The following is a 26,236-nucleotide window of genomic DNA, read 5'->3' on the forward strand; positions in this document are numbered from 1 at the left end:
TGTGGCATTGTTAGTAAAGGATGAAATCAGAGCAATAGTGAGAAAGGGTATTGGCTCAGAAAATCAAGATGTAGAATCAGTCTGGGTGGAGCTAAGGAGCACCAAGGGGCAGAAAACATTGGTGGGAGTTGTCTATAGACATCCAAAAAGTAGTGGTAATTTAGGGGACAGCATCAAACAGGAAATTAGAGATGCATGTAACAAGGGTACTACAGTAATCGTGGTGACTTTAATCTACACATAGCCTGGCCAAACCAAATTAGTAATAATACTGTGGAGGATGAATTTCTGGAGTGTGCACAAAAATTTTTTTTAGATCAGTATGTTGAGGAGCCTACTAGGCAACAGGCTATCCTAGATTGGATATTGTGCAATGAGAAGGGGTTAATTAATAGTCTTGTTGTGCGTGGTCCTTTAGGGGAGAGTGACCATAACATGATTGAATTCTTTATTAAGATAGAAAGTGAAGTAGTCCAATCCGAAACTAGGGTCCGAAATCTAAACATAGGAACCTACGAAGGTATGAGGAATGAATTTGGTGTAATAGATTGGGAAGATTAATTAAAAGGCATGACAGTGGATAAGCAATGGCTAACATTTAAGGAACGAATGCATGAATTGCAACATTTATACATTCCTTTCTGGCACAAAAGCACAAAAGGAAAGTATGGCGTACAAAAGAAATTAAAGATAATATTAGATCCAAAGAGGAGTCATACAAAGTTGCCAGAAAAAGGAACAAGCCTGAGGATTGGGAGCAGTTTCGAATTCAGCAAAAAAGGACCAAGAGATTGATTAAGAGGGGTAAAATAGAGTATAAGAGTAAACTTGCAAGGAATATAGGGCCCAAACTTGGCCCTCCAATTTTTTCGGCGCACCTTCAAACCCCCCGCCGACATTTTACCTCAGAAGCAACGCCAAAATAAATCCGTACGATCTTGGCCGATTCTCGGGCCATCTGTGGGGCTGGCGTGGCGCAGAAGAAAGATGGGGGGGGCGGAGCTAGGTCCCGGCGCTGAAAATTGTGCCTCGGCCTCTGCATATGCGCTCTAGAGTCTGCACGCAGGGGCAGTGGCTCCTGGCAGGCCGTTTCGGCAAACACACGCTGCAGGCTGTTTAGGAGGGGCCGAAGTACGCCATCCCTATCCTGGGCCGAGTGGCCTGCCGCACACTTTGATACCGAAGGATCGCAGACTGGTGCGAGCGTTGACTTGATGGAGAGCCAGGATGGCAAAGAGAATTCACAGGACACCAAAGAGGAGAGCATTGACAGCCAAAAGTGCCCAGTGTGTGAGGTTGTCTTCCCGCTCAACCTGGAGGACTTTGATTTCAAGCAGCACATTATGAAACACTTTGTTTCCGAGTGTCCAGTGTACCAAAGGACCTTTCCAGAGAACAGACAAGCTGCCTATGAAGACCATGTGCAGTCCCATTTTATGGAGGCCAACTGAGGGACAAACAACAAACCAGTTTGAATTCTACTTTATAAAGATGCAGCCGAGCCCAGCCTTTCCCCTCCCTCGCACCCTCCCCCCCAACCCGTTTCATCTTTTTCTGCATCTGTGCGTACTTTTAGTCCCATTGCCATCAAAACCTTTCTCCACACCTTTATTACTCCTAGATTTAATTTCCCCAGCCCACTGCATTCCCTAAGGTAAGAGTTCTATTTTTTATTTGTTATTTACTGATTGATTTTGGTGCTTTAGGGGCAGGGTTCCTTCTATTTTTTTATTTGTTATTTATTGATTGTTTATTACTTTGATCTTGGTGCTTTAGGTGCAGGGTTCCTTCTATTTTATTTGTTAATTAATTGCTTATTACATTTTTGGTGCTTGCGCTGATTCCTTAACTGTACGTAAGGTCTTTCTGTGGGGAAAAAAGTGGACACATACGCTTCCCTAAGTTAGTTTAGTACAACTCTTTTCTGGCCAAATTGGCATAAATGGTATAAGTTGCTGGGAAAAAAAGCCTGACCTAACAAAAAACCTACTAACTCACTTACACTGGCGCAAATTAAATGGCCATATTTGCAACTAAAATGATACACCAGAAAAATCAAGTTACACCAAAAAAAACAGTGCAACTCATGGGGAAATTTGGGCCCTTAAAAACCCACTGCAAAAATTTCTACAAGTATGTAAAAAGAAAAAGATTAGTGAAGACAAATGTAGGTCCTTTACAGTCAGAAACAGGAGAATTTATAATGGGGAACAAGGAAATGGCAGAACAATTAAATATATACTTCGGTTCTGTCTTCACGGAAGAGGACACAAATAATGTCCCAGAAATGCTAGGGAATCAAGAGTCGAATGAGTAAGAGGAATTAAAGGAAATGATTATTAGTAAGAAAATAGTGCTGGAGAAACTAATGGGACTGAAGGCCGATAAATCCCCAGGGCCTCATAATCTGCATCCCAGAGTACTAAAAGAGGTAGCCATGGAAATAGTGGATGCATTGGATGTCATCTTCCAAAATTCTATAGATTATGGAACAGTTCCTGCAGATTGGAAGGTGGCAAACGTAACCTCAATATTATAAAAGGAGAAAGAAAACAGGGAACTACAGACCAGTTGGTCTAACATCAGAAGTAGGGAAAATGTGATGGAAAATGCTAGAGTCTATTATAAAGGATGTGATAATGGGACACTTACAAAATATCAATGGGATTAGACAAAGTCAACATGGATTTATGAAAGGAAAATCGGAGTTTTTTGAGGATGTAATTGATAGAATAGATAAGGGAGAACCAGTGGATGTAGTGTATTTGGATTTTCAAAAGGCCTTTGATAAAATCCCACATAAGAGGTTAGTGTCAAAATTAAAGCACATAGGATTGGAAGTAATATATTGGCATGGATTGAAAATTAGTTAACTGACAGGAAACAGAGAGTAGGAATAAACTGATCTTTTTCGGGGCGGCGGGCAGTGACTAGTGGGGTACCACAGAGATCAGTGCTTGAGCCCCAGCAATTCACAATATATATAAATGATTTGAATGAGGGAACCAAATGTAATATTTTCAAGTTTGCTGATGACCACAAAACTCGGTGGGATTGTGAGTTGCGAGGAGGATGCAAAGACACTGCAAGGCGATTAAATAGATTGAGTGAGTGGGCAAACACATGGCAGATGCAGTATAACGTGGAGAAATGTGAAGTTATCCACTTTGGTAGGAAAAACATAAAGACAAAGTATTATTTAAATGGTGATAGCTTGGGAAATGTCAATGTACAAAGGGACCTGGGTGTCCTTGTACAACCGTCATTAAAAGCAAACATGCAGGTGCAGCAAGCAGCTAGGAAGGGAAATGGTATGTTGGCTTTCATTACAAGAGGATTTGAGTACAGGAGCAAGGTTGTCTTACTACAGTTATACAGGGTCTTGGTGTGACAACATCTGGAGTATTGTGTGCAGTTTTGGTCTCCTTACCTAAGAAAGGATATACTTGCCATAGAGGGAGTGCAACGAAGGTTCACCAGATTGATTCCTGGGATGGCAGGACTGTCGTATGATGAGAGATTGGGTCGACTGGGCCTGTATTCACTAGAGTTTAGAAGAATGAGAGGGGATCTCATTGAAACCTATAAAATTCTGACTAGGTTGGACAGACTGGATGCGGGCAGGATGTTTCCCCTGGCTGAGAAGTCTAGAACAAGGGGTCACAGTCTCAGGATATGGGGTAGGAAATTTAGGACTGAGATGAGGAGAAATTTCTTCACTCAGAGGGTGGTAAACCTGTGAAATTCTCTACCACAGAGGGCTGTGGAGGCCAAGTCACTGAATATATGTAAGAAGGAGATAGAAGATTTCCAGATACAAAAGGCCTCAAGGGGTATGGGGAGAAAGCGGGAATATGGGGGCCAAGTTTCGGCCTGAGTTGCTCCTGTTTTTTTGGAGCAACTAGTTTAGAATGGAGTATCTTAGAAATTTGAATTCTCGGCATTTAGTTTGCTCCAGTTCTAGTCAGTTAGAACAGTTTCACTTTGGAAGAGAATTTTTTTTTCAAAAGGGGGCGTGTCCAGCCACTTACGCCTGTTTTCAAAGTTTAGGCAGTGAAAACTTACTCCAAACTAACTTAGAATGGAGTAAGTGAAGATTTTTATACGTTCGAAAAAACCTTGTCTACACTTTAGAAAATCAGGCGTAGGTTACAAATTAGGCGTAGGGAATGGTGGGGGGGAGTTTAAAGGGAAGTTTACAAACATTAAACACTTCAGTTTTACAAATAAAGAGCCATCATCAATAATAAGTGATAAATACATCAATAAATCAACCAATAAATCAATCAAAAAAAATTAATAAAAAATACATTTAAAAAAAAACCATCAATAAATAAAACATTTTCTACTTACCGACTGCAGCACCGGGAGTCCTCCAGCAGCGTGCTGGGATGGTCCCCCCAGTGTGTCTCTGTCAGTGTCTCTATCTCTCTGTCTATGTGTGTGTCTCTCACTCTCTGTCTGTCAGTGTTTGTGTTTCTGACAGCGAGGGGAGGGGGAGAAGGGGGGTGGGAGGGGGAGGTGGAGAAGGGAAATGGTGGGGGGAGGGGGAGAAGGGAGGTGGGGGGAAGAAGGGGGGAGGGGGAGAAGGGGGAGAGGGAGAGAGGAGGGAGGGAGGGAAGGAGGGAGGAGGGAAGGAGAGAGGAGGGAGGGAGGAGGGAAGGAGAGAGGGAGGAGGGAAGGAAGGAGGGAGGGAGGGAAGGAGAGAGGAGGGAGGGAGGGAGGGAAGGAGAGAGGAGGGAGGGAAGGAGAGAGAGAGGGAGGGAGGGAAGGAGGGAGGGAGGGAGGGAAGGAATGAGAGTGAAGGGAGGGAAGGAAGGAGGGAGGGAAGGAGAGAGGAGGAAGGGAGGGAGGGAAGGAGAGAGGAGGGAGGGAGGGAGGGAAGGAGAGAGGAGGGAGGGAAGGAGAGAGGGAGGGAGGGAGGGAAGGAAGGAGGGATGGAGGGAAGGAATGAGAGTGGAGGGAGGGAAGGAAGGAGGGAGGGAAGGAGAGAGGAGGGAGGGAGGGAAGGAGAGAGGAGGGAGGGAGGGAGGGAAGGAGAGAGGAGTGAGGGAAGGAGGAGGGGGGGAAGGAGGGGGGGGTGGAGAGAGAGAAGGAGGCTGAACGGCCGGGCCCAAGACCTCGGGCTTGATTTACAGGTAGGTGGCGTCGGGTCTCGGGGGACTCGCGGAGGTCCGGGGGGGGGGGGAAGAGTCGCGGAGGTCCGGGGGGGGGGGGGGCGGGGAGAGAGAGTCGCGGAGGTCCAGGGGGGGGTCACGGAGATCCGGGGGGGGGGGCGGGGAGCGGAGGTCGGGTTGCGGGGGGGGGGGGGGGAGCGGAGGTCGAGTCAGGTGGGAGGAGCCTTATCCATGCAGCCCCTGTGAGGCCATTCGGCCAGGGCTAGGGGCTGCGTGCTTCGGGCCCCTCCCACAGTTTTGGGCGCCTGGAGCTACTGCACATGTGTGCCCACTGTATCGCGCATGTGCAGAGGTCCCGGCACTGTTTTCAGCGCAGGGACCTTGCTCCGCCCCCAACAGCTCGTGCTGCACTGCACCCAGCTGCAGAAGACCTGCAGGGAACCGGAGAAAAGGTAAGTTTTTTTTAGGCGCATTTTCTGGCGCGAAAAACAGGCGTCCAGTTCCGGGCTACACCATTTTAGGCGTGGCCCGAAACTTGGGCCCCTTGTGTTGAGATAGATGATCAGCCATGATCATATTGAATGGCGGTGCAGGCTATGTTTCTATGTTTCACAATTATGTAAATCACAAAATGAAATATTCTCTTGGGAGTACTTCCAAATAGTGGAAAATTGTTGTATATACTTAAATTGATTAGTAATCAAACATTCATAACTACTTTACCTTCGAACCGACCAGAAAACAACAATGGAGATTTTTGAAGTGTTATCCTTTAATGTTCTTATCATCTCTTCCCGACTCGGTGGACTGATGGTCCAAAGAGAATTTGAATTTCCTTCAAGTTGTGCAATCACAATGTCTTCTTTCATGTATGCTTCCAGGAACTGCCTGGCACTCTAAGGAAAAGTATAATTAGTGCTTCAATTCACTGTGAATTACACCTCAACCAACACCACTTCCAGAGACTACTACTTTTGGTGACCCAGTGGGGAGATTTTCATCTTCAGGTATAGTTACTACTGCTTTAAGACCTACCTGAATCTCAAGTGTAAACAACACTCCATTCTCTTGTCTGAGCTCACAACTCCAGGTGCAATCTCGGATTAATCTCTGGATGACACGACTAGGACGCACGCATTTCCACATTTAAAGGGATGGAACAATTACAATGGTCGGGACCAAAAGGCACCTCATAGCCTTGATAAGCAGCATGCGGAACCAATGGATGTGGTGTATTTGGATATTAGGAGGGGTGCTTGGTTACACAATTGAGTTTTAAGTAGGGTATAAATGGAGGAGGGGTGGAAGAGTTTAGGGAGACAATTCAGAGCATGGCTTTAATTGGCTGAAAGAACGGCCACCAATGGTGGAGTGAAGGGAAGCAGGGATGTACAAAAGGCCTCTGTCAGAGGAAAACAGAGTATGGTGTAGGTTGCAGGGTTCGTGGAGATTACAGAGATAAGGAGTGGCATAGTCACAAAGGGATTTAAACACGAGGATGAGAATTTTAAGTTTTATTTGTTGGTAGAGCAGGAGCCAATGTCGGCCATTGAGGGCGGGGTGATGGATGAGCGGGATTAGATGTGGGATAGGATATGGCAGTGAGTTTTAGAGAAGTTTACGGAGTGTTGAGGATGGAGGATGCAAGGCAAGCGAGGAGAGCATTAGAATAGTTGAGTCCAGAGGGTTGTAAATCTCTGGAATTCGCTGCCTTGGAGAGCTATGGAAGAGAGGTTTGGACTCAGCAGTGATGCCTGTCATAGTTGAATAGGCTGCACTCACACAAGTATAATGACAATTTGGCGAGGTACCAGATGACTGCCAGTACCATTGGAATCCCAGCAAACGTTAATACAGGTACCTTCATAGAAACCTAGACACAGGAACAGGAGCAGGCCATTTAACCCCTCTAGCCTGTTCCGCAATTCAATGAGACCATGGCTGATCTTTACTACTAGGGGGATCAAGGGGTATGTCGAGAAAGCAGGAATGGGGTACTGAAGTTGCATGTTCAGCCATGAACTCATTGAATGGTGGTGCAGGCTTGAAGGGCCGAATGGCCTACTCCTGCACCTATTTTCCATGTTTCTATCAGTGACCTAACTCCACATACCCGCCTTTGCACTATATCCCTTAATACCTTTGGTTAAAAAAACTCCATCAATCTCAGATTGATCTTGCATCAATTGCCGTTTGCGGAAGAGAATTCCAAATTTCCACCATCCTTTGAGGACAGAAGTGATTCCTAGTTTCACTCCTGAAAGGCCTGGCTCTAATTTTTAGACTATGCACCACCGCCCCACCCCACCCCCCATCCCACCGTCCTAGCTGTGGGGAGAAAACTGAAAGCGGGCCAACAATCCTGGTGGTCGATTTTGGTCTGAACGGCCTGGGTGGTAACCAAGTGTAGCAGATCGCCTGGCCTGGAGCAGAACCTGCACAGTTTGTGTTCCATTCATAGAATGAAAACAGGGTGAGTTCAGCTAAAGGTGACCAACCTCCTCTGCCAGATTAACAATCTACCCTCCAATTTCCACACAATGCATAAATTACAACGATGATGGTGCAGAAAATACTTACGGAATTATATTTGTATCTGGTTTCAAGTTTTTTGTACTGATTTGCGTTAAATTGTTGCAGCTGGTTCTGCTGGGCACTCATTGTAAAGATAGGCTTGAGGGAAAGAAACACAGATTTGAATGCGGCACTTTGTGTTACAAATGCACCACAGGAGAGAGACGCACAAGAGAGAAGTACAGTGGGCAGTGATTTTTGTCTTTAGGTGCAATTACAGTTTGGGAGCAATCCTTACATAGTTACAGGGAGTCTATAGCACAGAAACTGACCATGTCGGCGTTTAAGCTCCATACAAGCCTCCTCCCGTTCCTCAATTTAACCTCCAAATATCTGCCCAAAACTCATTTCATCCCCACATCAAGGGGATTGTATGATGTTTCCAGAGGGGGAGTCCAGCACCTCTTGTAGCAAGCAGCCCCACTAAAATGATCTTCCTCCTCAGTCAGGAGGGCATGTGTGCTGCCTTCCCATTGGCGCGGTTGTTCCATATGGTTGTTCCTTTCGGAACGGAATATTCATTATAGCAACAAATATAATACACTCCTTTTAACTTTCTCCTGTTGTAACCCAAGAAGAAACTGCAAGTTCAAAGCAATTGTATGACAAAAGGCATTTGAATTGGGTTTAATTCCCCCAACCCCCCTCAACATTAATCAGTCTGAATGATTGGCACCTTACTGTATTGTGTTGGTACTTGGGTTAGAAACATAGAATGGAATGAATTGTTTTTCTTCACAAGTCTGAGACTAATTAATAAAATGGATCCAACACAAATTTGTTACAAATGTGGCCGTTCATTGTAAGCTCGCATAGCAAACACAATTATAAAAAGATTATTGTTTGTTTGCTCTGGTGTGCAATTTTTCTTAGGAAGGATACAGTATTTATTTTACCTGATAACCTCCGATGGTTATAGTAACGGAAACATCCAAAGGTGTGTTTGTCACACCAGCAACAGAGTTGATCAAGGACATGAAGAGGAGGGGGAACCACACAATGCATATTAACAAGAAGACGATAAGGCCACCCATGCCATATTTTACAGCCTTCTTTTTCTTCTGCCCGCGTGGTTGAGGGTATCTCTGTAATGAAACCCAAACGAAAGGTAAACAAGCAGATCGTTAAACAGGTAATCTGGGAGCCATTATGGTCGGGGGCCTTAAACTGAGCAGCCCAGGCACCTGCCATAAGAACATAAGAAATAGGAGCAGGAGTAGGCCCTACGGCCCCTCGAGCCTGCTCTGCCATTCAATACGATCATGGCTGATCTGATCATGGACTCAGGTCCACTTCCCTGCCCGCTCCCCATAACCCCTTATTCCCTTATCGGTTAAGAAACTGTCTATCTCGGTCTTAAATTTATTCAATGACCCGGCTTCCACAACTTTGAGGCAGTGAATTCCACGGACTTACAACCCTCTGAGAAGAAAAAATTCCTCCTCATCTCAGTTTTAAATGGGCCACCCTTTATTCTAAGGTTATGTCCCCTAATTCTAGTCTCCCCTATCAGTGGGAACATCCTCTCTGCATCCAAATTGTCAAGCCTCCTCATAATCTTATACGTTTCGATAAGATCACCTCTCATTCTTCTGAATTCCAAGAAATATAGAGGCCCAACCTACTCAACCTTTCCTCATAAGTCAACCCCCTCATCTCCGGAATCAATCTAGTGAACCTGCGCTGGCCTTCCTCCAAAGCAAGTATATCTTTTCTTTTTTTTAAAAAAATATAGAAATTTACAGCGCAGGAGGAGGCCATTTCGGCTCATTGTGTCTGCGCCAGCCGACAAAGAGCCGCACGGCCCTCGGTCAGCAGCCCTGAAGGTTACATGTAAACCCATGAACAATGAACAATGGCGGAAAGGCAAAGAGCACCGGAATACAGAAACCAAAACTGCATGCAGTATTCCAGGTGTGGCCTCACCAATACCCTGTCTAACTGTAGCAAGACTTCCATAAACAGGCCATGCAAATCTGGGTCCCACGATATCAATAGGATCAAATCTGAAGTTGTTAACCCTGCTCACAGTTGCTCGTGGGCAGGATCTTACAGCTTACAAAACCCTTCATAATTCAGCACTAATTGGCTGATAGTTTCATTCAGAGAGGTCCCAGAATGGTTGGTATGGGAAATAGAACAAAAACATGTTACAGTGGTGGAGCTGTTTTGAGGGCAGAGTTGAGCTTTGTTGTTGGAGCAGTGTAGAAGGGACCTCAATGTTGCATCCAACTGTGAAGTACTTGATCTTGGTGTATGTGATGCTGACACTAGATGCTTAAAATGGGAACAGTTCCATTCCTCGGCATTAATACCCCTCACCTGAACAGCATTCAAAAAAGTATTAAATCAAATAAATTAATTTAAAAAAATGGTATGAAGGACTGATTTTATATAACTTTTGATGTTGAATTGCAAAATAATAGCCTATGTGATTTCACCCCCCACTCATCCAGCTAACCCCAATCCTCCTCTATGCCCTAACAGAGCCTGAGGCACATAAAACCACTATAAAAGTATTCATGGTAGAAGACACTAAAAACATCCCAATAGTAGATAATCAAGGGGCTATAGGGAAGGGCAGTGCTGTGCGGCGAGGACAGGCTGGTGGAGGACCTTTGTCTTACTGATGTTTAGTGTAAGGCCCGTGCTTTCGTACGCCTCAGTAAATATGTCGACTATTTCCTGGAGTTCAGCCTATGTGTGCCCGCAGACGCAGGCATCATCCGCGTACTGTAGCTTGGCGACAGAGTTTGGGGTGGTCTTGGATCTGGCCTGGAGATGGTGAAGGTTGAACAGGTTCCCACTGGTTCTGTAGTTTAGTTCCACTCCAGCGGGGAGCTTGTCGACTGTGAGGTGGAGCATGGCAGCGAGGAAGATTGAGAAGAGGATTGGGGCAATGACGCAGACCTGCTTGACACCGGTCCGGACGTGGATTGGGTCTGTGATGGATCCGTTGGTAAGGATCACGGCCTGCATGTCGTCGTGGAGCAGATAGAGAATGGTGATGTACTTTTGGGAGCATCGGAAACGGAGGAGGACGCTCCATAGACCCTCGCGGTTGACAGTGTCAAAGGCCTTTGTTAGGTCGAAGAAGGCCATCTTTCAGGGCTGGCGCTGTTCACTGCATTTTTCCTGCAGCTGTCACGCTGCAAAAATCATGTCCATTGTGTCCCGAGGAGACGAAATCCGCACTGCGACTCCGGGAGGAGCTCCTCAGCCACAGGGAGAAGACAGTTGAGGAGGACTCTAGAGACGACTTTCCCAGTGGCTGATAGCAGGGAGATTCCTCTGTAGTTGCCACGGTCGGGCTGGTCCCCTTTTTTAAAGATGGTCACAATCACTGCATCGCTAAGATCTCCCGGCATGCTCTCCTCCCTCCAGATGAGAGAGATGTGATCATTTATTTACACAGTTGTGCCTCTCCGCCATACTTCAGTGCCTCAGTAGGGATTCCATAGCCTTGTTGTTTTTTTAGCTGTCTTATGGCTTTTTCTACCTCGTGCAGTGTTGGGGTCTCACTGAGGAGGTGGCGGGTAGCATGCTGCAGAATGGAGTCGAGAATACTTGCGTCAAAGGCAGAGTCTCGATTGAGGAGATCTTCGAAGTGCTCCTTCCAGCAGGCCCTGACTGCCTTGAGGAGTGTTTCCCAATTCTTGGCCAGCAACGGGGTGGGGCCTTGGGTGTTTGAACCGAAGTGGCCTTGACTGCAATGAAGAATCCTCACACATGATGGCTGTCGGCCAGCTGCTGTATCTCCTGAGTTTTCTCCATCCACCACCTGTTCTTTAGGTCCTGGACCTCAGCCTTGAGCCGTCTGTAATGCTGCTTTGCTGCTCCCGAGTTGGGTTGTTGTTTAAGGCTCAGAAATGCCCTGCGCTTACAATCTAGTAGCTCTTGAATCTCCTGATCATTCTCATCAAACCAGTCCTGGTGTTTCCTGGTTGAGTGACCGAGCATCTCTTTGCAGGCGCTGGTTATGGAGGCCTGGAGGGCAGTCCAAGCGCTGTGGGCATTCTGCGTCTCGGGGCAGTCATCAAGATCCATGGCGCGGCCCTGGACAACGTGGACCACTTCCCTTATCTCGGGAGCCTACTATCAACAAGAGCGCATTGACGAGATCCAACACCGCCTCCAGTGTGCCAGTGCAGCCTTTGGTCGCCTGAGGAAAAGAGTGTTTGAAGACCAGACCCTCAAAATTGTCACCAAGCTCATAGACTATAGGGCTGTAGTAATACCTGCCCTCCTGTATGGCTCAGAAACATGGACCATGTACAGCAGACACCTCAAGTCACTGGAAAAATACCACAACGCAAGATCCTACAAATCCCCGAGAAGGATAGACGCACCAACATTAGCGTCCTCGGCCAGGCCAACATCCCCAGCATTAAAGCACTGACCACACTTGATCAGCTCCGCTGAGTAGGCCACATAGTTCACATACAGGCACGGGATTCCCAAAGCAAGCGCTCTACTCGGAACTCCTTCACGGCAAGTGAGCCAAATGTGGGCAGCGGAAACATTAAAAGGACACCCTCAAAGCCGCCCTGATAAAGTGCAGCATCCCCACTAACACCTGGGAGACCCTGGTCAAAGACCGTCCTAAGTGGAGGAAGTGCATCCGGGAGGGCGCTGAGCTCCTCGAGTCTCATCGCCAAGAGCATGCAGAAACCAGGCGCAGGCAACGGAAAGAGCGTGCGGCAAACCAGTCCCACCTACACCTTCCCTCAACGACTATTTGTCCCACCTGTGACAGAGACTGTGGTTCAGATATTGGACTGTACAGCCACCTAAGAACTCATGTTAAGAGTGGGAGCAAGTCTTCCACAATACTGAGGGACTGCTTATGATGGTGATGATAGGGAACGAGGAACTTCATACAAGCACTATCACTAATGACGTAGTACTCGGTAAAATAATGGGACTACAGACAGACAAGTCCCCTGGACCTGATGGCCTGCATCCCAGGGTCTTAAAAGAAGTGGCTGCAGAGATAGTGGATGCATTGGTTGTAATCTATCAAAATCCCCTGGATTCTGGGGATTCCCAGTGAATTGGAAAACCGCAAATGTAACACCTCTATTTAAAAAAGGAGGCAGACAAAAAGCAGGAAACTATAGACCAGTTAGCCTAACATCTGTCGTTGGGAAAATGCTAGAGTCCATTATTAAGGAAGTAGTAGCAAGGCATTTGGAAAAGCATAATTCTATCAAGCAGAGTCAGCATGGTTTTATGAAAGGGAAATCATGTTTGACAAATTTTATGGAGTAATTTGAGGATGTAACGAGCAGGGTGGATAAGGGGAACCAGTGGATGTGGTGTATTTGGATTTCCAGAAGGCATTCGATAAGGTGCCACATAAGAGTTTCTGCACGATAAAAGTTCACGGGCTTGGGGGTAATATGTTAACATGGATAGAGGATTGGCTAACTAACAGAAAACAGAGATTCTGGATAAATGGGTCATTTTGTGGTTGGCAAACAGTGACTAGTGGGGTGCCGCAGGGATCGGTGCTGGGTCCTCAACTATTTACAATCGATATTAATGACTTGGATGAAGGGACTGAATGTAATGTAGCCAAGTTTGCTGATGATACAAAGATAGGTGGGAAAGCAATGTGTGAGGAGGACACCAAAAATCTGCAAAGAGATATAGACAGGCTAAGAGAGTGGGCAAAAATTTGGCAGATGGAGTATAATGTGAGAAAATGTGAGGTTATCCACTTTGGTAGAAAAAATAGAAAAGCAAATTATAATTTAAATGGAGAAAAATTTCAAAGTGCTGCAGTACAGAGGGACCTGGGGGTCCTTGTGCATGATACACAAAGTGAGTATGCAGGTACAGCAAGTAATCAGGAAGGCAAATGTAATGTTGACCTTTATTGCAAAGGGGATAGAGTATAAAAGCAGAGAAGTCCTGCTATAACTGTATGTAATGACTCAAGAGTTTGGTTACTGTAAACTCACTCAGGTACAACCTGATCCATCTTTATTCCAGCCTGAAAGTGCCAGCGTGACAAAGACACCTAGCTTATATACAGGTGACCAAGCACACATGCCACATATACAGCCCAATGACTTCCGACCGTGGCGCCCTCTGGTGTCTGGTGACCCCCAAGCATTAATACATAACAACATCCCCCTTTTAAAATCTTAACAACAGTCTTTTTACAAATTAAAGATGGTCTGGGGCTTTTCTCACATGAATTGATTGTCTCAGTTCAACTTTGGCTCTGGCGAGCGTTCTGAGTCCATTGGGACTGAGGGCTGAGTAGCCGATCTGATGGGAGTGGTCATGACCACATCAGAGACTGAAGGTTCAGAGTCAGTAATGTCAGCAGAGTCCTCTGATGAGTGAAGTCACTGACTGCATCTTCCTCACTCGGTTCCAGTTCATCCGTGTGCCGCAGTTTAACCTGTTCAAAGTGTTTCCTGCATGTTTGCCCCTTCTTGAGCACGACAATAAACACTCTGTTACCCTCCTTGGCTGTAACAATGCCGGCGATCCACTTTGGACCTTGACCATAGTTCAGTACATAAACCGGATTGTTGACAGAGATGTCACGTGACACGGCAACACGATTATGACACCATTGCTGACTTTGACATCTGTTTTCAACACCATCATTCAAATCAGGATGAACAAGAGAAAGCCTTGTCTTGAGATTTCTCTTCATCAGTAGTTCAGCAGGGGAAACCCCAGTAAGTGGGTGAGGTCTTGACCTGTAACTGAGCAATATACATGACAACTGTCTCTGCAGTGAGCCCTGAGTTACATGTTTCATACTTTGCTTGATCGTTTGAACGGCACGCTCTGCTTGACCATTAGAAGCAGGCTTGAATGGAGCTGATCTCACATGTCTGATGTCATTGAGTTTCATGAACTCCTGGAACTCAAGACTTGTGAAGCAAGATCCGTTGTCACTCACAACAAACCATGAGTAGCAAACATAATATGAAAGCTCTCAATGGTAGCTGTAGACATGCTGGATGACATAATAACACACTCTATCCACTTAGAATATGCATCTACTATGACAAAAAACATCTTTCCTCCGAATGGGCCCGCAAAATCAGTGTGGATCCTCGACCATGGTTTGGATGGCCACGACCAAAGACTCAGCGGAGATTCCGCTGGTACTTTACCTCGCTGCACGCAAGATTCCAGATCAGAGTCAATTCCAGGCCACCATACATGAGACCTAGCAATGGACTTCATCATGACACTACCAGGATGAGTGCTTTGAAATTCACATACAAATTTTTTTCGACCTTTCTTAGGCATGATTACACGATTTCCCCACAGTAAACAGTCTGACTGAATGGACAGTTCATCCTTGCGACGGTTGTAAGGTTTGGTCTCTTCACACATCTCCATAGGTATTACAGACCAATCACCACTGAGTATACACCATTTCACAACCGATAAAATAGGGTCATGGCTGGTCCAGATCCTAACTTGTTGAGCAGTGGCAGGGGTTCCTTCACGACCAAAAGCATCCATTACTAACAGTAGATCTGCAGGTTGAGGTACCTCCATCTCAGTTGTGGGTAAAGGCAGATGACTCAGTGCATCAGCACAATTCTCAGTACCAGGTCAATGGCAAATGACATAATCATAGGCAGACAATGTCAGCATCCACCTTTGAATGCGGGACGATGCATTGGTATTAAACCTTTGTTTGCCGCAAACAATGAAATGAGTGGCTTGTGATCTGTTTCTAGTTGAAAACGAAGACCAAACAGGTACTAGAGCATTTTTTTTAACCTCATGCACACAGGCTAAAGCTTCTTTCTCTACCATACTATAAGCTCTTTCCGCTTTGGACAGAAACATACGCAACAGGTTGTAGCTTACCCGATTCATTTGCTTGTTTGAGTACGCAGCCGACCGCATATGATGAAGGATCACAGGCCAATACAAGACGCTTACACGGATCATAATGAACAAGCAACTTGTTTGAACATAGCAGATTCTTGGCTTTCTCAAAGGCTCTATCTTGAGACGCACCCCAGACCCAGTTGTCGCCTTTTCTTAGTAACACATGCAGTGGCTCTAGTAAAGTGCTCAATCTGGGTAAGAAATTACCAAAGTAGTTGAGTAGCCCAAGGAATGAACGCAGCTCCGTCACATTCTGAGGCCTGGGTGCATTTTTGATGGCCTCGGTTTTCGAATCAGTGGGCCTGCTATCATCAGCAGCAATCTTCCTCCAGAGGAATTCGACTTCAGGTGCCATGAATACATACTTCGAGCATTTCAGCCTGAGTCCCACTTTGTCCAGATGCTGTCAGACTTCTTCAAGATTGTTCAGATGTTCAGTAGTGTCGCGACCTGTGACTAAAATGTCATCTTGAAACACCAGTTCTAGGAATGGACTTCAGTAAACTCTCCATATTCCTCTGAAATATGGCTGCAGCCGAACAAATCACAAAAGGACACCTGTTGTAGACGAACAGTCCTTTATGGGTGTTGATGCAGGTGAGTTTCTTCGAAGTGTCGACAAGCTCCTGGGTCATATAGGCTGATGTCAGATCCAGTTTCATGAATGACTTTCCATCAGCTAGCATGGCGAACAGGTCATCATCCCTCGGTAACGGATACTGATCCTGTTTCGAAAATCGGTTAATCGTAACCTTGTAGTCTCCACAAATCCTGACAGTGCCATCACTCTTCAACACAGGAACAATGGGACTAGCCCACTCGTTAAACTCGATCGGTGATATGATCCCTTCATGCTGGAGTCTGTCAAGCTCAATTTCAACCTTCTCCCTCATCATGTAAGGAACAGACCGAGCTTTGTGATAGACAAGCCTTGCATTGGAGTCTAGGTGAATCCGTACCTTGGCTCCCGCAAAATTACCAATGCCTGGTTCAAACAAAGAAGGAAACTTTTTCAATACTTGAGCACACGAAGTATCATCCACCAAGGACAACATCTTGACATCATTCCAGTTCAGCTTGATTTTCTCGAGCCAATTCCTGCCGAACAGCATTGGACCATTACCTGGGATGATCCATAATGGTAGCTCGTGAACCACACCGTCATATGACACCTCGATTGCTGCACTGCCAAGCACCCGTATGAGTTCCTTAGTGTAAGTACACAACCAGGCATTGACTGGACTCAGCTTTGGTTTCGCAGCCTTAGTGTCCCACAGCTTTGGCTCATTATCAACTGGCTCGCACCCTTGTCCAGCTCCATTGATACAGGTACGCCATTTGGCTTCACATTAACGACTATCGGCTGGCTCTTGCTCAGGAATGAATACAGTCCATTCACTTCCTCCTCGGGTTGAGTATCCAGGCCATCCCTGAACTGGTCCTCATCAACCACGTGGTGAGCCGCACCACGCTTGCTCCGTTGTGGACACATCCTGTGAAGATGCCCCACTTTCAAACATCCATTGTATGAGTATTGTCTAAACCGACACTGATGAAGCCGATGATTAACCCACAACATCAACAGGTTGAAATCTGGTTCGAACCAGTTGGCGGGCTCTGAGCAGTGGCTTGTTTCGCATGAGCAGCTCTGCCGGATAATGGCACCATCTTGTTTACAGTACTTGCCGTGGAACTCCGACTTGTCAATGATATCTGCTTCAAATTATCATCCGTCATCATGCCTGCGTGAGCAGTCGCGATGGCCTTTTTCAAATCCAGCGTCTCTGCAGCCAACAGCTTCCTGAGGATCGCATCATGGCTGATGCCTATCATGAAGACATCACGCAGCACGTCTTCCAGCATGTTCCCGAACTTACACGGCTCAGCAAGACGTCGCAGGTCTGCGACAAATCCTGACACGATCTGGCCCTCAGCACGAACATGCGTGTGAAAAACGGTAGCGTGATATGATGATCTCCTCTTGTGGCTTCAGACGGTTACCCACTAACGTACATAACTCCTCGTACCCTTTCTCTGCCGGACGTACAGGCAAGAGAAGATTCTTCATGAGGCCGTAAATTTTCGGATCACAAGCGTTGAGGAGAACTGCCCTGCGCTTAACTGCGTAGGCCTCTGCCTCCATGCCGTTGGCCACAAAATACTGATTCAGGTGGTCGACAAAATCCGCCTAATCCTCGCCCTCCATGAATCTCTCCAGGATTCCAAACGTGCCCATTGTGCATGCGAAGGTTCTTAAATTACCTTGTCGCCAATTGTAATGACTCAAGAGTCTGGTTATTGTAAACTCACTCAGGTGCAACCTGATCCATCTTTATTCCAGCCCAACAGTGCCAGCGTGACAAAGACCAGCTTATATACAGGTGACCCAAGCACACATGTCACATGCGTACAGCCCAATAACCTCCGACCGTAGCGCCTTCTGGTGTCTGGTGACCCCAAGCATTAATACATAACACTATACAGGGTATTGGTGAGGCCACACCGAGACTACTGCTTCCAGTTTTAGTCTCTGTATTTAAGGAAGAATGTACTTCCATTGGAGGCTGTTCAGAGAAGGTGCACTAGGTTGATTCCAGAGATGAGGGGGTTGACTTATGAAGGTAGGTTGGGCCTATACACACTGGAGTTCAGAAAAATGAGAGGTGATCTTATCGACACATATAAGATAATGAATAGGCTCGACAAGGTGGATGCAGAGAGGATATTTCCACTCATAGGGGAAACTAAAACTAGGGGACATAATCTCAGAATAAGTGGCTGCCCATTTAATACTGAGTTGAGGAGGAATTTCTTCTCAGAGGGTTGTAAATCTGTGGAATTCTCTGCCCCAGAGAGCTGTGGAGGCTGGGTCATTGAATATATTTAAGGCGGAGATAGACAGATTTTTGAGCGATAAGAGAATAAAGGATTATGGGGAGCGGGCAGGGAAGTGGAGCTGAGTCCATGATCAGATCAGCCATGATTTTATTAAATGGCGGAGCAGGCTCGAGGGCCAAGTGGCTTACTCCTGCTCCTATTTCTTACGTTCTTATGTTCTTATGTAAATTGTGTTAATGACTGTCTTGCAAATGTGAATTGAGAAAACTATGCAACAGTTCCAATGTATAAACCAATGCAAACTCTGAGAAAAATAATAATAAAGAGCACTTAGAGATGAGCAAAGAACGAGAAAACCTTTAGTAATTAAATGAGAAAATGTCTTCCTTGATCAAAACATAACTGCAGACATCATAATGTTAGGATTGAACTGTGAATTATAATGTTTCTTTCCTACCTTCTCAGATTCACGCCAACACTTCAGAACAAATATATGGGCATAAATGTCCTCTACACAGATCCAACTTGAGAGACTAAGGGTTGTGTCTGTCCAGACCCAGTCCATCACTGCTCTGAGCTCAGTCAGGAAAGGAACCAGTCGGAATCTAGGGAGACGACATTACATCAAAACTGAGCATGTGTCTGATACTGGATAATTAATATAATTTCATTGATACCACTAGCATGCCTCCATAGCACCAGAAATCTCATGTGTATGCTAAGTCTGTGCTGAACCAATAGTTTCTCAGACCGGGATGGCTGTTAGGGCACTACAAAATGGCCTCAGCAATGCTGGGCTAGTAAGGAGAAAAATAAGTCACTAAAGTTGTTACTCTGGATCACTCTCCAGTGACTCCTGTTGGAAAGTCCACGGAGGTGTAATCGGTGTCCACCACTAGTGCAAAATGCACTCATAGCAAATCAGCAGCTTGTTTCACAAGGTGCCCAATTTTCTTTCCTGTTGAAGTCAACAGAAATGAAAATTGAGCAAAAGGTAAAACGGGTTACTGATTCACGATGAGCATGTTTCGTGCTACTGGCAAAGCCCCAGGTGGGCAGAGGAAACGTTTCAAGGATACCCTCAAAGCCTCCTTGATAAAGTGCAACATCCCCACTGGCACCTGGGAATCCCTGGCCCAAGACCTAAGTGGAGGAAGAGCATCTGGGAGGGTGCTGAGCATCTCAAGTCTCGTCGCCGAGAGCATGCAGAAATCTAGCACAGACAGCGGAAGGAGCGTGCGCAAACCAGACTCCCCACCCACCCTTTCCTTCAACCACTGTCTGTCCCACCTGTGACAGAGACTGTAATTCCCGTATTGGACTGTTCAGTCACCTGAGAACTCACGTTTAGAATGGAAGCAAGTCTTTTCTGATTTCGAGGGACTGCCTATGATGATGATGATGACTGGCTAAGACTAATTTCACCCCCTGGTTTGTGGACAATAGTGAGAATATGAATGGGCTCAAATGTGATGCTATGCCGTTGAGGAGCCTGCCACCTCTTACTCTTTAGGCTCACATATGAAAAATGGCAACTTGAGTGAGATACTAGAGAGTGGTCTGTGGTTGTGGAACAATATACCACACGCAATTATATGGAATGTTCATTCATTCTATGAACAATCATTAGTTCAAGTCAGCACATTTAACAACTCTCAAGAAGCTCGACACCATCCAGGACAAAGCAGCCCACTTGATTAGCACCCCATCCACCACCTTAAACATTCACTCCCTCCACCACCGGCGTACCGTGGCTGCAGTGTGCACCATCTACAAGATGCACTACAGCAACTCGCCAAGGCTTCTTCGGCAGCATCTCCCAAACCCGCGACTACTGCCCTCTAGAAGGACACAGGCAGCAGGTGCATGGGAACACCATCAAAAGAAAAAAAAACTTGCATTTATATAGCACCTTTCACGACCACCGGACACTTCAAAGCGCTTTGCAACCAAAGAAGTACTTTTGGAGTGTAGTTACGTTGTAATGTAGGAAACACGGCAGACAATTTGAACAAGGGATAACTTCCCTGATCTTCTTCGAAATAGTACCAGGGGATCTTTTTCGTCCACCTGAGAGAGCAGACAGGACCTCGGTTTAACGTCTCATCTGAAAAACGGCATCTCCGACAGTGTAGCCCTCCCTCAGCACTGCACTGGAGTGTCAGCCTAGACTTTTGTGCTCAAGTTCCTGGAGTGGGACTTAAACACACAACCTTCTGACTCAGAGACAAGTGTGCTGCCCACTGAGCCACAGCTGACACAGCTGACATCACCTCTACGTTCCCCTCCAAGTCACACACCGTCCTAATTTGGAAGTATATCACCATTCCTTCATCGTCAAAATCCTGGAACTCCTTCCCTAACAGCACTGTGGGAGTACCTTCACCACACGGACTGTAGCAATTCAAGGCAGCGGCTCACCACCACTTTCTCAAAGGCAATTGGGGATGGGCAATATGTGCTGGGCCAGCGATGCCCACATCCCAGGAACGAATAAAACAAAATTCAGTGGAAGAGAAATTTGGAAGGGGGTAAATTGTTAAAGTATTATAAAGAATACTGATGTACCTCATTAATATCAACACACCTCCATGTGTAAAACTGGGTTGCTGTTTTTCTCATTATAAATCTACACTTTTTTCTGATATTGACAGCTGTGTGATGACGTCTCTTGGTATTGCTTCTCCACAACTGGGAGACTTGGCAAGTATACATTTCTGCAAACATTTAGTCAAATTGAGAAGATGTATGAGCTGAGTTAGCATTTATAAGAAGAAAAAATTCTCTTACCCTTGGAAGAGGAACAAGTTGATGTAGTTATAGCTTTTTGTCAGAAAGTTACCAAGCACACGTGTCGGGTAACCACATCGTATCTGATATGCTGACAATCCAAAGTAAACACATTTAACAAAGTACCAAAGCTGCGCAACTGTGTTCTGGCTAAACCTCCTGTAAGAAAATGAAAAAAGAAGCTATTTTCGGAGCTCTATGTCAACATATAGAAATACATTAACAGTATAAGAACATAAGAACATAAGAAATAGGAGCAGGAGTAGGCCATACGGCCCCCTTGAGCCTGCTCCGCCATTCAATAAGATCATGGCTGATCTGATCATGGACTCAGCTCCATTTCCCTGCCCGCTCCCCATAACCCTTTACTCCCTTAGCGCTCAAAAATCTGTCTATTTCTGTCTTAAATTTATTCAATGTCCCAGCTTCCACAGCTCTCTGAGACAGTGAATTCCACAGATTTACAAGCCCCTTAGAGAAGAAATTTCTCCTCATCTGAGTTTTAAATGGGCGGCCCCTTATTCTAAGATCATGCTCTCTAGTTCTAGTCTCCCCTATCAGTGGAAACATCCTCTCTGCATCCACCTTGTCAAGCCCTCTCATAATCTTATACGTTTTGATAAGATCACCTCTAATTCTTCTGAATTCCAATGAGTAGAGGCCTAAACTACTCAACCTTTCCTCAGAAGTCAACCCCCTCATCCCCGGAATCAACCTAGTGAACCTTCTCTGAGCTGTCTCCAAAACAAGTATATCCTTTCGTAAATATGGAAACCAAAACTGCACGCAGTATTCCAGGTGTGGCCTCACCAATACCCTGCAGCAAGACTTCTCTGCTTTTATACTCCATCCTCTTTGCAACAAAGGCCAAGATACCATTGGCCTTCCTGATCACTTGCTGTACCTGCATACTATCCTTTTGTGTTTCATGCACAAGAACCCCCAGGTCCTGCTGTACTGCAGCACTTTGCAATCTTTCTCCATTTAAATAATAACTTGCTCTTTGATTTTTTTCTGCGACTATTACATGTCTCGTAATGGTGGATGAATATGCTAAGCATTCGTCAGCTTTTAGTGCCAACAACAACAACTTGTATTTATATAGCACCTTTAACACAGTGAAACGTGCTTCACAGGAATATTATGAGATAAGAAATTTGACACCGAACCGCATGGGGAGAAATTAGGGCATGTGACTAAAAGTTTAGTCAATGAGGTAGGTTTTAGGGAGCGTCTTGAAGGAGGAAAGAGAGGTAGAGAGACAGAGAAGTTTAGGCAGGGAATGCCAGAGCTTTGGGCCTAGGCAACAGAAGGCAAGGCCACCAATGGTTGAACGATTATAATCAGGGATGCTCAAGGGAGCAGAGTTAGAGGATCGCAGATATCCCGGAGGACTGTGGGGCTGGAGGAGATTACAGAGATAGGGAGGGGCGAGGCCATGGAGGGATTTGAAAATAAGGATGAGAATTTAGAAATTGTGCCGTTCCTTAACCGGAAGCCAATATAGGTCAGTGAGTACAGGGGTGATGGGTGAGCAGGACTTGTTGCGAGTTAGGACATGGGCAGCCGAGGTTTGGATCACCTCTAGTTTACGCTGGGTAGAATGTGGGAGACCAGCCAGGAGTGCGTTGGAATAGTCGTCTGGAGGAACAAAGGCATGGATGAGGGCTTCAGCAGAGGATGAGCTGAGGCCAGGACGGAGATGGGCGATGTTACGGGGGTGGAAACTGTCATGTATTCAACTATCATTGTAACCCATGTATCAGCTGACCCAAGTTGTACACCTTGAGAACATTGACCACAAGGGGGTGAACTTGTGGAAGACACTCCTAACCTGGACTTTCTGGTATAAAAGGGGAAGCTCCACCCACCTTCTTCACTCGAGGTCTTGGTAATAAAGGTAACTGGTCACAGAGTGACCTTCTCTCAAGTATGGGCCTCGTGTGCATTTATACTGTATAGTAAAGACGTATCATTGGTAGCGAGAAACCGGGATTCAAACCACTGCAACGTCAGCGGTCACTTGGTGCGTATGTGCAGGAAGCCTGCAGCCAGATTGAAGTACGAGGAGGACGGGCCCGATGTATGCCCTACGAGGCCAAATGTATACTGGGGGAAATCGCTGGAAGCTGAAGTTCAGCGAGTTCATGTGGAGCACATATACAGTTCATATACCAGGACGCCACCAATAATGATGAAAGTGCTTCTCAATGGCATCCCAGTATCAATGGAGCTAGACACGGGAGCCAGCCAGTCCCTGATGAGTATCAAACAGTTTGAAAGGTTGTGGGTGTCCAAGGCCAGGAGGCCAAAATTATTGCCGATTGACGCACAGCTACGGACATATACAAAGGAGATCATTCCGGTGCTAGGCAGCGCCATGGTAGTCGTGACCCACAAAGATTCGGAGAACAGGTTGCCACTCTAGATTGTCCCAGGGGACGGTCCCACACTACTGTGGAGGAGTTGGCTTACTGTCATGAACTGGAAATGGGGCGATGTCAATGCAATTTCTTCTGTGGAGCAAGTATCATGCTCACAGGTCCTGGACAAATTTGACTCATTATTTCAACTCGGCATCGGCACTTTCATGGGGGCCAAGGTAATGATTCACATAAACCCGGACGCCAGGCCAGTACACCACAAGGCCAAAGCGGTGCCGTACGTGATGCGGGAAAAGATAGAATGCGAATTGGACCGCCTGCTGAGGGAAGGCATCATCTCGCCAGTCGAATTCAGTGACTGGGCGAGCCCAATCGTGCCGGTGCTCAAGGCGGATGGGTCGGTCAGGATATGTGTTGATTACAAGGCCACCATCAATCGGGTGTCACTCCAAGACCAGTACCCACTACCGAGAGCGGAGGACCTCTTTGCGACGCTATCCGGTGGCAAACCTTTTTCAAAATTGGACCTGACCTCAGCTTACATGACCTAGGAGCTGGCGAGTGAGTCGAAGAAGCTGACCACCATCATGACACACAAGGGGTTGTTTGAATATAACAGATGTCCGTTCGGGATTCGTTCGGCCGCCACGATCTTTAAGTGAAACATGGAAAGCGTCCTCAAGTCGATTCCAAGGATGGTGGTTTTTCAAGACGACATCCTCATCATGGGTTGCGATACTGAAGAACACCTCCACAACCTGGAGGAGGTGCTACGCAGACTGGACCGGGTAGGACTGCGACTGAAAAAGGCGAAGTGCGTCTTCTTAGCTCCAGAGGTAGAATTTCTGGAGAGGAGGGTAGCAGCAGACGGGATCAGACCTACTGCGTCCAAAATGGAAATGATCCAGAGAGCACCCAGACCCCGTAACACGATGGAGCTGCATTTGTTCCTGGAGCTCCTGAACTATTTTGGTAACTTTTTCCCCAAATTGAGCACGCTGTTAGAGCCGCTACACGTGCTCCAAAGCAAAGGTCGTGATTGGGTCTGGGGGGGGGGACAGCCAGGAAAGGGCTTTTGATAGAGCACGTAATTTGTTATGCTCCAACAAACTGTTAACATTATGTGACCCGTGTAAGAAACTTGTTTTAACGTGCGATGCGTCGTCCTATGGGGTTGGGTGTGTGTTGCAGCATGTGAATGCCAATGGTCAGTTATAGCCGGTAGCTTATGCCTCCAGAAGTCTGTCCCAGGCAGAAAGGGGCTACGGGATGGTAGAAAAGAAAGTGCTAGCATGTGTATATGGAGTAAAAAAAATGTACCAGTACCTGTTTGGCAGGAAATTTGAGCTGGAGACAGATCACAAACCCCTAACGTCCCTTTTGACCGACAACAAGGCCATAAATGCGAATGCATTGGCCCGCATACAGAGGTGGGCACTCACGTTAGCCGTCTATGATTACACAATTCGGCACAGACCGGGCACTGAAAACTGCGCCGATGCACTCAGCAGGCTCCCACTAGCCACCACTGAGGGGGCAACTGAGCATGATGCTGAGATGGTCATGGCTGTTGAAGCTTTCGAAAGTGAAGGTTCACCTGTGACAGCCCGTCAGATTAAAGTCTGGACAAATAAAGACCTGCTACTGTCTTTAGTTAAGAAATGTGTCCTGAATGGGGACTGGGCAGCCACGTACGGGGCATGCCCTGAGGAATTTAAACCGTTTCATAGGCACAAGGATGAACTCTCGATTCAGGCCGATTGCCTACTGTGGGGAAACTGAGTAGTCATGCCCCAGAGGGGCAGAGAGGTGTTTATCAGAAAACTTCACAATGAGCACCCGGGCATTGTCATGATGAAGGCAAATGCCAGGTCACACAATTGGTGGCCAGGGATAGATGCAGATCTGGAACTTTATGTTCGCAGGTGCAACATGCACCCAGGGAAGCCCCCCCTGAGCCCCTGGTCTGGCCCGCCAAGCCATGGTTACGCATCCATGGAACTACGCAGGTCCTTTCATGGGAAAAATGTTTTTGGTTTTAATAGAGGCCTACTCCAAATGGATTGAGTGTGCCATTTTAAATTCAAGCACATCTCTGCCACGGTAGAAAGTCTACAAGCAATGTTCGCCACCCATGGTCTACCGGATGTCTTGGTCAACGACAATGGCCCGTGCTTCACAAGCACTGAATTCCAGGACATCATGGCAGGCAATGGAATCAACCATGACAGAACGGCACCGTTCAAGCCAGCCTCAAACAGCCAGGCAGAACGAGCAGTGCAGATAATCAAACAGGGGATGCTCAGAATCCAAGGGGGTTCCCTACAAAACTGCTTATCACGCCTCCTGTTGGCCAATAGATCCCGATCACACTCGCTCACAGGGGTTCCACCCGCAGAGCTGCTAATGAAAAGGACACTCAAAACCAGGTTATCCCTTATACACCCTACTATGAAAGAAATTGTTGAGAGCAGGCATCAGTCACAATGTGACTACCATGACAGGAATGCGAGGGTGCGATGTATTGATGTAAATTACCCTGTTTTTGTCCTTAATTACTCTGCAGGGCCCAAATGGCTTGCAGGCACTGTCATTGCAAAAGAGTGGAACAGGGTTTTGGTTGTTTACTTACCAATGGGAAAATCTGCCGCT

General features: G+C 46.4%; 1 protein-coding gene across 1 annotated transcript in view; it reads right to left on the reverse strand.

Annotated features, from left to right (window-relative positions):
- The window catches only part of LOC139260488 (piezo-type mechanosensitive ion channel component 2-like), an 851,737-nt gene that overhangs the window by 20,521 nt on the left and 804,980 nt on the right, over nt 1–26,236 (reverse strand). Inside the window, exons 48-52 of the mRNA XM_070877017.1 lie at nt 21,201–21,359; nt 18,868–19,015; nt 8,588–8,776; nt 7,698–7,790; nt 5,841–6,013 (exon numbers count right to left, since the gene is read on the reverse strand). Of these exons, the coding sequence (XP_070733118.1) occupies nt 5,841–6,013; nt 7,698–7,790; nt 8,588–8,776; nt 18,868–19,015; nt 21,201–21,359 (762 nt within the window). The remainder of the gene's footprint in view (nt 1–5,840; nt 6,014–7,697; nt 7,791–8,587; nt 8,777–18,867; nt 19,016–21,200; nt 21,360–26,236) is intronic.

Source organism: Pristiophorus japonicus, chromosome 1 (genome assembly GCF_044704955.1).
Source record: "Pristiophorus japonicus isolate sPriJap1 chromosome 1, sPriJap1.hap1, whole genome shotgun sequence".
NCBI lineage: Eukaryota > Metazoa > Chordata > Chondrichthyes > Pristiophoridae > Pristiophorus > Pristiophorus japonicus.